The following is a 14,533-nucleotide window of genomic DNA, read 5'->3' as shown; positions in this document are numbered from 1 at the left end:
AAAATCAAAGAAGCGGCTCTGATTATGCTAAATGAAACCAATTGCGTCGTAAATTCCTCGGTAGAATGCAGTACGATGTGGTTACCCATACTCAAAGAGGAAGTCAATACAAAGAAAATATCACGATTGGTAAGTCAATAACATATCGAGTTAGTACAAATTTTATATTTTAGTGTTACTTATTGTATATCTATGTATTATTAATATTATTTATAATTTAAACATATTAAAGTCAGAATTTGGTATTAGTTTTTTGAAAGTAAATTAAATGTAAGACCAAATACTTACGATGTCGGGGTAGTATCACGAGGTTTTTCCTGGTTTTCCCTCGTGATTTACTATGGAATCTCTAACGCGAGAATTTCAGTGCCACCGTTGCATTTGGTTGTCTTTTTAAAGACAGATCACATGCTATGATTTTTTTGTGACGGATATTCTTGAGTTGGGATTGATTTCATGTAATCGAATGAACTATCTTTTAGTAAAGTCGTCCCAGGAAAGCAGCTCATAAATATTGGCGATATCATTTTAAAGTCTTCTACTTTAAAATGTATAATATACGTCTGAATTGCCAATATAAATGAGTCAGATTAAATAAATTATTAGAAAAAATTTTTTTTTTACTTAGCAACAACATTTTTGTTTATTTTAGTAGTATTTTGTATTTTGACAACGAAACCCGATTTGGGCTTCGAAACGTTTATAAAATCATTTTTTTGGTAAAACTGTGGCTTATTCCCATTAAAAATAGTTGATTATAAGCGATTTAAAGCGCATTTTCGGATTTTAAATCGCTTATAACTTTAAAACTATTAACTTTTGAGAAAAATGACAAGAAACCTATTTATTTAGAATGTACCGAAAAATCTAAAAAAATATATTTTTCGGAGGAAAGTAGGAGATTTTTGGAAAAAGTGCGTGCGGCAAAAAATCGGATGGACACGCATAATTAACAATTAAATAACAACGATGTAAATTGAAGTTAGACCCGATCAGTCTGCAGAATCTTGAAAATGAATGTTTTAACTACAAGTACTTGGCAACCTCAAAAATACTAATTTAAATATGAGTTTGTACGCCTTGAAAATGTGTATTCTCGCATTTTTCAGATTTCAATTCGCCTATAACTCGAAAATTATCATCTTTTGAGAAAAATGACAAGATACCTTTATTGTTTAGAATGACCCAAAAACCCTAAAAAAATATTCTTCGAGTCAAAAAAGGTGATCTTTTGTATTTGTTTAAAAATATTGTTTAAACTATTTCTGCCCAAAAATTCCGCCCGGCACCTTCAGATTTGTTTAAAGGGGATATTTTTGAATAGGAATCCACACAGAAACAGAATCAGAAATTTTTTCAGACGGGAGCGGTCTCACCACATGGTCTAAGACAATTACCCGACAATTACACTAGATCATATCCAGAGTCAATGCTATGGAAATGAGGTTCCTGAGGAAAATAGCAAACAGAAAGAGGACAGACAAAATACGAAACGAAACTATTAGACAAAACCTAAAACTATGTAGAACCAATCAATGAAAAAATAGTGGAGGGACAACTTAGATGGTTCGGGCACGTGTGTAGAATGTCGAACGAGAGGCTTACAAAACGAGTGTTCGATACGAGAGTGCAGGGGAAAAACAAAAGAGGAAGACCAAGAGTTATGTGGGTAGATCAAATCAGGAAAGAAGTCGAGAAGAAGGGATTGACATTGGAAAGTGCAAGAAACCTAACGCAAGATCGGAAAGCCTGGAGACTACAATGCCAAACTCAACTCCTAATTAACCAGCCTTAGACCTAAAGGTAGAAAGGCTTAGGACTAAGTAAGTAAGTAAGTACACTCGATTATATGGGGCGACGATATTACAAGCAAAACTAAACAACAAACCTTTAAAACAATAGTGGAAAGCTGCTCACTGTGTGGCTCAGAAACGTAGGTAACAAATAAAAGAATGGAAAACACAATAAATGTATTCCGATGGGTGAGTTGCGGAATTTAATTGAAATAAATGTAATAAAAATAAATAAACAACGAACGGGAATATTCTATTTATTGTGTGTAAACAAGCAGTGTGTTGTTGACCTACATAATATCGACGCTCGAAGGGTGTGCCTTATGCAGACGCTGGTAGAAAAACTGACTGGCTCGAAACGAACCCCCAACTGTTATGTCAAATGATCTGCGGTTTCTTAGATAAAACAGAGACAGCCATAAATCGACAAGCTTTATGGATTTCAAGAATTTTTGACATTAGGAGGCTGGGACATCGTAATCAATTAAGAAATGTTTCTTTGAAAGAAACATTAATCTTATACAATCTGTTCAACGTTTCGTTTAACATCTGCCCTGTATTTACATGTGAATTTTGTCATTTCGTTTTGCGAAAGGTTATTAAAAAATAAGAATTAAAATTAGCAGAAAATAGTAATTACAGCGTAATGCTATAAATGCAATGAAAATGATGTTTTGGAGAAGAAGCTGCAGATTAACACTAATGGACAAAGTGACAAATGAACGAATTAGAGAACTAATGAATGTCAAGAAAACACTAATTGATGAAATAGAAAAACGAAAATTACTCTGGTATGGACATATGCGAAGAATGGACGAGACAAAATGCCGCTAAGAACTTGAAAATGGAAACCAAATATAAGGAGGAAAAGAGTATGTTCTAGTTTATAATGGAACGGACAAATAAAAACAGCAATGGAAAAAAGAGATTGCATTGAAGAAGATATAGTATACGATAAGAAGAAATGGCGATTGAGATACGGTCACCTAGTGGTATAAATACGTTTAAACGATATACATATCCTTACCTTTCGAGAATATTTTCCAATAAACTTCGTCCTAAACGACTTTTCTTTATTAACAAAAGTAGGGCACCTATCTAAGGCATGGGCAGCCGGTGGACGAATTTGAAATATTCTACTAAGCACAGTCGTTAGGGCAGCAGCCATATAATACCTCCTGGTATCATAACACTCTTTCTCGATCTCCTCCAAATAGGGATCCAGCTTTTCCAAAAATAAATTTTCGTACAATTTAATCTCCTTCGTTTTATCGTAGTAAACTTCGGCGAGGGCTTGGTCGGTGGGACCGTAGATAGTACCTAATCCTGCGGTTCGTTTTTGTTGAAAGTCAGCTAATTGTTTGGTTAATTCTTCTTTGGCTCGAGATCGTGCTTTCCAGAAGATTTTCCGGAGAATTTCTTCTTTGTCGAATTCCCTCGTGAGCACTTCGTCAATTTCGCGTGCGATATTTTCGTCTACGTTGCCCAATCTGAGTGGCTAAAAAAATAAGAAAAATAAATATCCATAATAACAAAAAAAGATTATTTTTTTTATTATTTATTAAATTAACTATGCACCTCATCCTAAGACTAACCAGCATTTTATATTTAACTAAATTTGCTACTTTACTGTCCTAGGTATTCCCAACGGTTCACCTTAGAATCCAATAATTTATTAGATTAAAAAAAGACTTATAACAACAATAAGAGAGTTTTGTAAGAATACATGAGGATACGGGTAGATTTATTGCTTTAGGATTGTGACCTGATGTAGACGAGACGTGGAATAAATTTCCTAAATATAATTATTTGGGTGGCGCAAGAAGCAAGAAATAAAGGAACCTGGAAAACAAGTAGAGGTAGTAGAACAGACAGAAAACAACGTAATAGATTAAGTTTAATATTTCCGGAAACGTGGGTAGACTCTTATGAAAAATTGTGACAGAATATCGAGCAGAATTTCATTTTTTTGGCTACGAATTGTTGGAAGGCGTTCGAGATCAAATTGGCTTTCGTATTGGTCGTTCTTATATACACAATGAGTTCTGTCATTGATTATAAATATTCCTGTAGTTATTAATCAATGGTTCTGTCTAAAACAAACAATAGAAATGGAACACAATATGGAGACACACATGATATTTATTGACCTTTAACAAGCATAATGCTAGTCTCCCATTAGTCAAGCTGTGGCAGGTGTTAGAGTACAAGAAAATTCCACTGATTTATGTACTGTGAGGGAGTTCCACTAAAATATGATGAGTTCAATAAAGATTGGACAAAAAGTGACAAAAAATATAAAGGTGCACAAAGTACTTGCTGTATTGCGCACCTACGTTCTTAAGATTTAGTTGGGGGGGGGGGAAGGAGGGGGTTTAAATATTTAGAAAAGAAAATAGTAATATTTGCAGAAGATCAACATAGTATAAACCAAGTGGAGTTAATCAAATAATTCAGAGTATGTAGTGGTGGGAGGTGAAGAACTAGGAGGCACTCAAATAAAAAAACTGATTATAATTATGTTTATAACCAGGGTTGTTTTGTTTTAAACATTTTGTTTTAATCAACTGTTTTAAACATGTTTAAAACACTTAAATTAAACAAGCGTTTTTTTCATTTTCTTTGTGAATATGCCTCTGAAGTTATAGGTACAGTGAGGACGTTTGAGTTGGAATCAATTCATTTTCTCGAGAATGAGCGACCGACTCTGGAGATAAATTACGAATCAGCTCGATTTTCATTTTTAAATTATAATATTTCAGCATATGTATCATACTAGTGACGTCATCCATCTGGGCGTGATCACGCAATCGATGATTTTTTTAAATAAAAATAGGGGTCATGTGACAGCTCATTTGAAAAGTTATTCAATTCTCTATTCACTGATATAAATATTAACATAATTATTTATACAGGGTGCCCAAAAATTTTTTTGAATGCAATTAGTTGAGACAAAAAGAAGAATCTATATAATTTATTTAATTCGAAATACATTTTACTGCTGTCAGAAAACGGACAAAAATGTTAATTTGAAAAATAAACATTGCTTTTCGCTTAAATTAAATGCTCAAACTGCTAAGAGGCAGGTGGGTGGCAGCTTTAATATTGAATTTAAGCGAAAAACAATATTTATTTATTAAATAAACATTTTTTCCTGTTTGCGGGCAACAGTAACATGTATTTCGAGTTAAATAAATTACATATATACATTCTTCTTTTTGACTCAATTAATTTAATTAAAACAAAATTTTTGGGCACCTTGTATAAATAATTATGTAACAGTTTATATTAATGGATAGAGAGTTGAATAACCTTTCAAATGAGCTATCACACGACCCCTATTCTTATTTAAAAAAATCACCGATTGCGTCATCACGCCCAGATGGATGACGTCACTAGTATGATATATATGCCAAAAAATTGTAATTTAAAAATAAAAATCGATCTGACTCGTAATTTATCTCCAATGAATTTATTCCAACTTACACGTCCTTACTGTACCTATAACTTCAGAGGCTTGTATTTTGAAACCATGATTTTTTGGAGTTACGCGCCCATGGAGTCTTTTGTTCTACACATCAAGGACTACCAAAACCCAAAGTTTCAGAGCATTTGACAGAGAGCCATTTCCCATAAGGTTTCTGCGGGGTCCTTTGTCAAAAAATGAACCGGGATCAATGCCATTTCCATAAGCTCCTTCACTTTATTCGTAACATTTACCAAAAATTCGCTATTTGCATGTACAGGCTGAAATGCTTCCAGAAGTTATAGTCATATCTCTGTAGCCTCTCCTTTAGTGCAAGTATTTGGACTTTGTCCCTGCAATATACTTTATTTTTATAAATACCTAGTCTTAGGCATTTGTCTTAAAATTTGTATCATTTACAAGCTTTATTACATCTTTGTCAATACTGTTTGAGCAAACGTGAAATAATATTGGCCAGTTTTCCAACTAACTTTCTAAGCATTCCGATAAAGTATTCCAATGAACATCCTGGTGCAATACAAGAGCAGAATCACCAGCTTCTCGGCATTTTGTGATAGCAAAATGTATTTTTTATGTACATTTCTGAAATATTTGCAATTTTTTTACTACTCTTTATTCCTGGCACTTCTATATCATGGGCAAGTAAGTTCAATATATGGGCCGAACAGTCATAAGTTATTATATGTATCTGTGCTGCCTAATTCCTCAAAAAGATCCTTCTCATTTTAAGAAAATATGATTTAAACAATGTTTTTTCTACGTTTTATTTGTTTAAAACATGTAATATAAAAACAAAAAAAAAACATGTTTAAAACAAAAAAAACCGTTTAAAACGAAAAAAACGTTTGTTTTGTATAAAATAAAAAAAAACATGTTTTTTTGCAACCCTGTTTATAACTATCTTGATATCAACATGACAAGTGATGGTCGGAATACAAAAGAAATAACTAGAATGGGAGAAGGTAATTCAGCAATGCTTCAACTGAATAGTATACTTTGGAATAACCCTATCGGAACATGAAAATTTAGATAAGTACCATAGAAAGTAGTGCTAAATATGGTTCAGAGCTTTGTATAATAAATAAAAAAAGTAAACATTTTATGATTTCCAGAGACTGTCTAATCACTATTGAATACACAAGAAGGATTAAATCATTAATTTTATTTTCTCTCTGTTAATTGTAGTAATACAAAAGAAAAAGAATGTGTGTGTACTTTGTACGCACGTAAGAAGTTATACTTCTAAATATGATTTTAATGAAATAAATATACTTTCGGACAGTTTATTTGTATTTTATTTAAAGATTAAATTAATTTTTACTTACTACTTTCCAAAAATTTTTATTAAAACAATACCAAAAATTAAAAAAGATTAGAAAACACCAGGATTTGAACCAAGGACCTCTTGATCTCCAGCCCAACGCTCTACCAGTGAGCTATACCCTTTTGTTTATACGGGCTACAAGATTTCTCAGACATAGTGACAAACATATGAAGTGAATTATAAAATACTTTAAATATTACTTATTATCTTATTCCCGAGGTAGACAAGTCCAAGTACACAAAAATTATAATAATAGTTATTTATGACATAAATGTTAAAAGCACAATTTTAAGGCACGTATGTGAAAGATTCGCTTCGCTCATTCTGCAATTCACATGAGTGCCTTAAAAATGTACCTACTTTTTAACACCTATATCATACAATATTTTTTCTACAAACGTCTTATATATCAACAATTATAATTTATTCATTCTCAATTACAGGACAATACCTACAAAAACTTTTACTTGAACTTGACTGACATTCCATTTTTATATTTTTCTTGACATTACATCAAAACTGCCTATACTGTCAATACGTAAATCATAACAACTATAGAATAACATCTACTTTTATTCTAACAAATTTTAATAGTTTTTTTTTCTACAAACGTGTTAAAAATGCAATAATACAGTTTAAATTAAATTTAAAAAAAAACCTTTTAAACCACCTTTTTCAAATTGCGCAAGTTGTATTATTAATATTAATGTTAATAAATGAAATATAAATATTTTGACGTTTCACAATTTGACAATTCACTTTTAACTGCAGTGCCTTAAAATTTTTAAAGCACTGGTGCACGCTCCTATGGAGTGCTATAAATTGCATTTTTAACACGTTTATAGAAAAATATATTAAAAACACTAATATATCCTTTCCACACCTTTTCTGGACTGAGACATACATAAATTAAAACATTTGGTAACGAACTCCATACTGTCTGTGTGCGCATGCGCGCAGATTAATAAATTTTCACCCTCAATCGCGCCTAAAGAAGTATAACTTCAAAAAGGAGCATCCAAAATAAAGCAATGGAAATTAATTGTTGGCGTAGATGTTGCTAATTCACTAGAAAAGATAGAGTAAGGAATACCGAAATCGGAGAACTACATCAGAGAATTACATCGGAGAATAGACATCTACACCCTGGGACTGGGAATGGATGAAACAGTATGGGCATCGAAAGGATACATGATCAACGACAGCCAAAGCGAATGTTGCAGTGGATCCCCATCCCCGCAGAACAAGCGGAAGACCAAGATCTTGTGAGAGAAGAAGTAGATAGTGCTATGCAAGATATTGATTTTATAATTTCCTTTTTGATGTTATGTTGCAGTTTGAGTGATAATTTAAATATCTGTGGATGTGGGTTGGTTTTTGTGAAAACTTTGGTTGCATATCCCGTATTCTCTTTTGTGACCACACCCAGAAAAGGAAGTGAGTTGTTGTTTTCGTTTTCGATGGTGAATTTGATTATTTTTTACTGTTGATGTCCATCAGAAATTTATTCAATACTTCTGGTCCGTTATGCCACATGGAGAACACATAATTTATATATCTCTACCATACTGCGAGTTGTTTGTCTTGTTTGTGTACAATGTTTTGTTTGAATTACTGCAGGAAAACATCTGCTAATAATGGAGATAATGATGAACCAATGGCTAATCCAAAATCTTGTTTGTAAAAATCATTATCTCGTTGAAAATAAGTGTTGTTTGTGCAAAGTGTCATTATAAATGACACCTTCAGTTTGGTTTTTGTTGTCATGTATCACCCGTCTCTCATTTGACTCTTATTATTTTTAAAGTTTTCGCCACTGAAGAAAACTATTGGATGTTATTAAAAAGTATAATAAGAACACATGTGTATGTTATTGAAACTGACAGAATTAGTGTTCATTTCAGATAGTTCTTCGATTTTTTTAAGGTAGAAAAAAAAGCCTAAATACATGAATGCTATATTATTAAAATATAAAGTATAATACTAACCGCTCCAGGCACCAGAAAACAGGAATGAATTTCGAAAGCCCACTTCCTCATTTCTTTGGCGTTACCTTCTTTATACAGGTCAGTCAAAAGGTAAAACATTAGGCCGTTAGGATCAGAATTCGACAGTATATAGTTCATAAATACTGCAAGATGTGGTAAATGTTCCCAAAGTCTGGACAATGACTTAAAATGTCCATGGTCTTCCAATTGGCTCTAAAAAATTAGATAACAATTATGAAAAATTTAGACAATAATATAATAACATAATATACAGTACGTAAATCGTTCTGCTGGACATAGGAAATATACATTGAGATAATTGTGGCAACTGCGCGTTGTTAGCATTAATCTCAAAATTGATAATTCATTTCGGCTGACACAAGTGTACGTCAAAACATGACAATGTAGTAGCCAAATATTTTTGGTGTAAGGGAATGGGAAAAGTGTGTCTGTGTAAAATAGTTTAAAAAAAATATTTTATTAACTCATTAATCATAAACTTTGTTTTTGATTTATTTAAGGACAGTCTTGCTTCCAAACTCACTGATTATATTCGTTCTAACAGCTCTATTGCACCTAAACTCGTACTCGAACAGAAGCTTAACTAACACAGGTTAGCGCAGATGCCACAATTATCTCAATGTATAATATACATTGATATATAGGACATTGGACATAGGGAATATTATTGTGTGAATTTAAGTGGAGAAAAGTATGTCATCGTCAACTAACTTCTGTCAGCAAATAGAGGGAACCATACGCTTCAATGTATGTTCTCCAGTTTGGTTCCTTCTTTCAAGACTCTGCCTAGCTTACGGTAACATAATAAGACAGCAGAATTGTTTTCTTTCTACAAGTTAGCTTATTGCAGCATAACTCCATAGAGTGCTTTCGTGACTTGTATTCGCTGTGCTATTTTCATTTATATACCTTTAATACAAGACAAGTACTATCTCGGCGTATCATTGATCCTAAATAAAAATTGGAAAGAAATCCTTTGTAAAAGGTATAAAATTTTTTTTTTTTTATTAAAAATCCCTTAAAATCCCTTTTTAATTAATAATAATAAAAAAAAAATTATACCTTTTACAAAGGATTTCTTTCCAATTTTGTGATTGATGGTATACAGCCAACTACAGGAAAACCTTTTCTTTTCCTTGTGGATTTTGATCCTAAATACTTAAAGTCTTACAACTCTTAATAGTCTCTTCTAACCTTCAAATCCGCAACCTCGGATCCAAATACATATCCAAATATGTAAGTCTTACATCATATGAATGATGTAAGAATGTAAGTTCACATGAATCCCCATACCCCATACTCTTCCTTTAATTTCCTTGTCATATATTCCATGTCCTCCCTGTCTTGTGCAAAAATGACTTGGTTATCGGCGAAAAGTAGTGATTGTAATATGTAGGGTCGGTAGACTAAAGCACAGCACAACTAGGTATTTTAGTTTGTTACAACACAATATTTTCTTCCATTAATCCATATTACTTACATTTTCCTTACTAGACAAATTTATATAAAATTTATGGAAATAATTCATTTGGTATTCTAGAAACTAAGTCATCTTTTTTTCTTTTGAAATAGGTAAAGGTAATAGTGATACAACTGGAATGTTATTAGGTATAAACGGTGCAGACCAAAATATCAACTGTCATCAACACGCCTAACTTCACGCTACCAACTTTGATGTACCCAAAAAGCATAGGCACTAAGTTGGATAAGACCTATCATATTCACAGCAACTCGGATACATGATATTAAGAGAAATAAATATTTAGAATATTATAGAAATTGAATCAATGATGTATTAAAGTTGCGCCTGAAGTTAGGCGTGTTAATGACAGTTGAGATTTTGGGGGTGACCCATAAGAGGAGGCCATTAAGATGGCCTCCTGCTTAAATGTATCTTGTGAAGTTCTGATTCCATTTGTAAGGTGTCTTTGTAGGATATCATTCCAAATTTCGTATCATAGCGGAGCCACTTTTGGTCCAACCATTTAACCTGCTTTCCATCTACTTCTTTATTTCTTAATAACAAAGTCAAAAGTCCAAAAAGCCAGTATTTCCACAACTTGAAATTTGTTATTGCTAGCCTAATAGGTTGACTCCAGTCATGAGGATAATATATTTGGATTTCTGTTTTCTTTTTCTTCTTTTCTATTATCCCATGAACTGTTCAACTTCTAAATGACTATGTCCGGGAACCATAAATTGATGGTCGATTCTCTCTAACTGAAGTTATGTACAGCCCACGTAAACATAGAACCCACGTGAGAATTTCTATTCTGACCTCCACAGGTATCAGAGTAAAATATTACACTTCTTGTGTTATTAGGTAGATTTGTTTGAAGATGTTTAAAGAGACAAGATGCAATCTGATTCGCTTCTCTAGCAGAAGTAGATTCATACCACACATACCATACAGCTTTTCCGGTCTTATTGTTATGTATGGTCAAATTGAACGTCCACAACTGACGTTTATAAAAAGCTACATAAGAAGTCAATGATGGGAGTCGGTAAACACTGTTGTGAATCACATGTATACACTTGTACGGTAGGTACTATCATTTTGATACATCTGTGTGTCGTTTTTTTTTAGATTCGTAAGCTTGATCTGCTGTCATTTTATGATTATCATGTTGCGAAGTTATTTCAGTTTTGGTTTGTTCATCTTGACAAAGTTGAATTTGTATTTTAAACTTATCACAAGTGTAGCATATATCAACGCGGGGTTTTTGAAACACTATCCTAATTTGTTAAATTCTTGGCTGTAAGTTTTTATTGAAGGGGGTTTGATAGACAAATAGTTGATATATGTTGGTGATCGTTAGAATGGAAGGCAAATACTTCTTTGATGTACTCTTTTTGGCGCAGTGACGTTCTTACGACAGAAGAGACAAAATATGTTTTTTTTTATTTCCTTCCTTTTGTCATCGGATATTTTATTTTTAGGTACAGTAAGTTGTTCCACGCATATCATTAATTTTTGTACCACCTACTGAAGACTGTTTCTTCATTGCCACCCCCTACAAATAGCTTAACGCAGTCCATCTATTACAACAAAATATGTATAGGTATGTCTTCATACAAAATTTCTGTTTTTCAGGGTCTATTTCGCGTTGTCTTTGAGAAGCTATTTCTTTAATCTCTATTAATGAGGACATGTAAGCAGACCTTTTTTTTGTATGTACTCATTAGCCAATATTCATTGAATATCGCTTCTCTCTGAGCCATGTTTTAAGTAGGTAGCTAAAGTTAAATATCTCTATATTCTTAAACAAGTAAGACCATAACGTCAAGTACTTGAGGTACTTAACAACTTAAGTCATACTTATAAATCAGCAAAACTGAATAGATCAGTTGTACTTTTTCACATAAGTCAACTTATGTTCTTTCTAACGCCTATAGATTTATAGGAATTGAAAGGTTGAAAAAGTACGCTACTTAAAATCAACGTGAAATAAACATGTATGACTTATGTGCTTGAGTCAGTCGGTGGAGAAAAAATATATGGACATGTGCATGTATTAAAAGAAAAATCGGTTTTTTTGACTTATGTGCTTTAGTCTGCCGGCCCTAGATATATTCTCTTGTACTGATATGCCCACTGTTCCACATTTTCTATACCAACTTTTCAAAGCCTGCTCTATGTATATGTTAAAAAGTGTAGGTGATAGACCACATCGCTGTTGGAGGCCTTTTGCCTGCGATGATTGTTTTTGTTATTTCATTGCCTAACTTTATTTGCACCTGTGCTTCTTTATACAGATGTTATGTTATATTCACCAATTTCTCTCTAAGATGCATTTTTCTCATTGCTTTCCAAAGTTATTTCCTGGGCACGCTATCGTATGCTTTCTTCAAGTCGATAAAGGTCATATGTGTTTCGATATTTCTCTTTGTCTTTTTCATCACTTGTCTCGTGATAAATATATGATCTAGACATGGTATGGCTTTTCGGAATCAGTCTTGTTCTTCGCCATAATGGTCCATGTGCTGTTCTATTTTTTCTTTTATAACCGTGTAAAAAAATCTTGCTATTGAAGGCATTACACCGATCCCTCTATAATTATCTGTTAAACTTTTGTCACCTTTGTGGAAAATGGAGGACATGTATGATAGATTCCACTCATCTTGAATCTCCTTCCCAGTGCTGTAAACTTAACTGTTCTTATTGTGTTACCGTTATATTTCACTTCCATTGTAGCAATGATTTTAACACTTCTTGTTGATCTTTTTATGCTCATAATTATTCTTACGTTTTGTAACGACTTTTTCTTCCCCTTCCAACAGATTTATATTTTGTACAGTTTGGCCAAATGGATAGCAATAACAGTTGTCCTTTACCAGAAAGAGGTTCTTCTTCTTAGAATACCGTCTCCCTACAGAGGTTGGCAATCATAATGGTTATTTTAATTTTGGGAAGTTGCTGCTCCAAAGGAATCACTCTATCTGCATTCATACCAATTACAAAGATTATTTAACCAATAATTCTGTCTTCTATTGCAATGACCAGATATGCTAATTTTCGTGTCAGTATTCGCGGTGTGCAAGTACTTGGAAGATCGTGCGCGAATAGCGGAGAAATATTGCAACTTTCTTAAATAATTCATATTGTCAATTGAAATTGTCAAATTGACGTACATTTCATATCTAATGTCATTGAAGAAGAAAAATTATATGTTGCTCCACAATATTGATATGATATGCAATTATTATATAAAGGTAAATTTAATTAATTGTATTTTGCTTGCAGTACTGCATTTTAATAACTAATTTTATTTGCTACATACAATTGTTTACGTTTTAATAACATAACCTGAATCTTATTTTTTCTTCTTATTATTTTTTTGGACTATGGCCTTGACAATTATCCAGTAACCAGGACTAATATAATTGGCCAATATAATTAAAAGTGCGAATAGAATAAAGTTGCAGAGCATAGAAATAGGTGTCGCTTTGTCGAATTTGCACGGTCCCGATAGCGATGATTAGTCATATATTTATTTTCCAACCCTCTCCAGAAGTTCTTCATTTGTAATTCTATCAGTCCATGAAGTTTTTAATATTCTTCTGTATAAACAGAGTTCGAAAGCCTGAATTATTTTTAAGTTACATTTTTTTAATATTCAACTCCATATAATAACATTGAAAATATGTATATGTATAGGGAATGATGCGTAACTTTTATATCCAAATTTAAATTTCTGCACGTTAGGTAGGAGTGGTTTCATTCATATAGATGTTGATCTGGCAATCTCTATTCGTCTTTTTATTTCTGAGGCATGATCACTTGTTTCATTGATCAAAGTGGCTTAGCACTTTTGAGATCTTTTTGATTATTGACCATACTCACATTGACACTGTGCATTATAATAAGGAGTAAAAGTATACTTACAATTTCTTGATCTGAGATTTCATCATCCTCCATACTCATGATGGGTTGTTGGGAAGTTTGAGGAGTAGCTGCATGAATGGGAGAACTGTTGGCTAAAACTCTAGTTCCATTACTTCGAAATGAAGTATCGGGAGAGTCTGTGAAGCTCTAAAAACAAAAAAGAATTAATTATTTAGCTGCAAAATGAGCGGCTTTTCCTAAAATTGGCAACTGAGCTATTAAAACCTTGTGCTATTATTTCTTTCTATTAGTTATTTCTATTAATTTTTATTAGTTCTATTAGTTTTTTTTTGTCCAAGAAACCAAGAAGAAAGGTAAAGGTCAAAGAGACTATAACCAATATATTTTAGCATATAGTGGAGTGAAGAAAGAAGAACGAGCACGAGCAGGCGTAGGTATACTTGTCCATAAAAAATTTAAAGACAACATAAGTAACTGCCGTTACGTCTCCGAAAGAATAATACATATGAACATCACAATGGACTACCAAAAATTAAATGTTATATCTATCTATAGCCCCGAGGACTGCAAACC

At 32.7% G+C, this 14,533-nt stretch overlaps 1 protein-coding gene across 5 annotated transcripts in view; it reads right to left on the bottom strand.

Annotated features, from left to right (window-relative positions):
• The window catches only part of LOC114328206 (rho guanine nucleotide exchange factor 11), a 767,005-nt gene that overhangs the window by 560,672 nt on the left and 191,800 nt on the right, over positions 1-14,533 (bottom strand). For all 5 annotated transcript variants that reach the window (XM_028276988.2, XM_028276990.2, XM_028276989.2 and 2 more), the window contains 3 exons: positions 14,000-14,146; positions 8,593-8,805; positions 2,821-3,291 (listed from right to left, as the gene is read on the bottom strand). In XM_028276988.2, coding sequence (XP_028132789.2) covers positions 2,821-3,291; positions 8,593-8,805; positions 14,000-14,146 — 831 coding nt within the window. The remainder of the gene's footprint in view (positions 1-2,820; positions 3,292-8,592; positions 8,806-13,999; positions 14,147-14,533) is intronic.

The sequence above is a fragment of the Diabrotica virgifera genome, chromosome 1, assembly GCF_917563875.1.
Source record: "Diabrotica virgifera virgifera chromosome 1, PGI_DIABVI_V3a".
Classification (NCBI taxonomy): Eukaryota; Metazoa; Arthropoda; class Insecta; order Coleoptera; family Chrysomelidae; genus Diabrotica; species Diabrotica virgifera.
The sequence above is the reverse complement of the archived record's forward strand: the minus strand, read 5'-3'. Positions and strand labels throughout refer to the sequence as shown.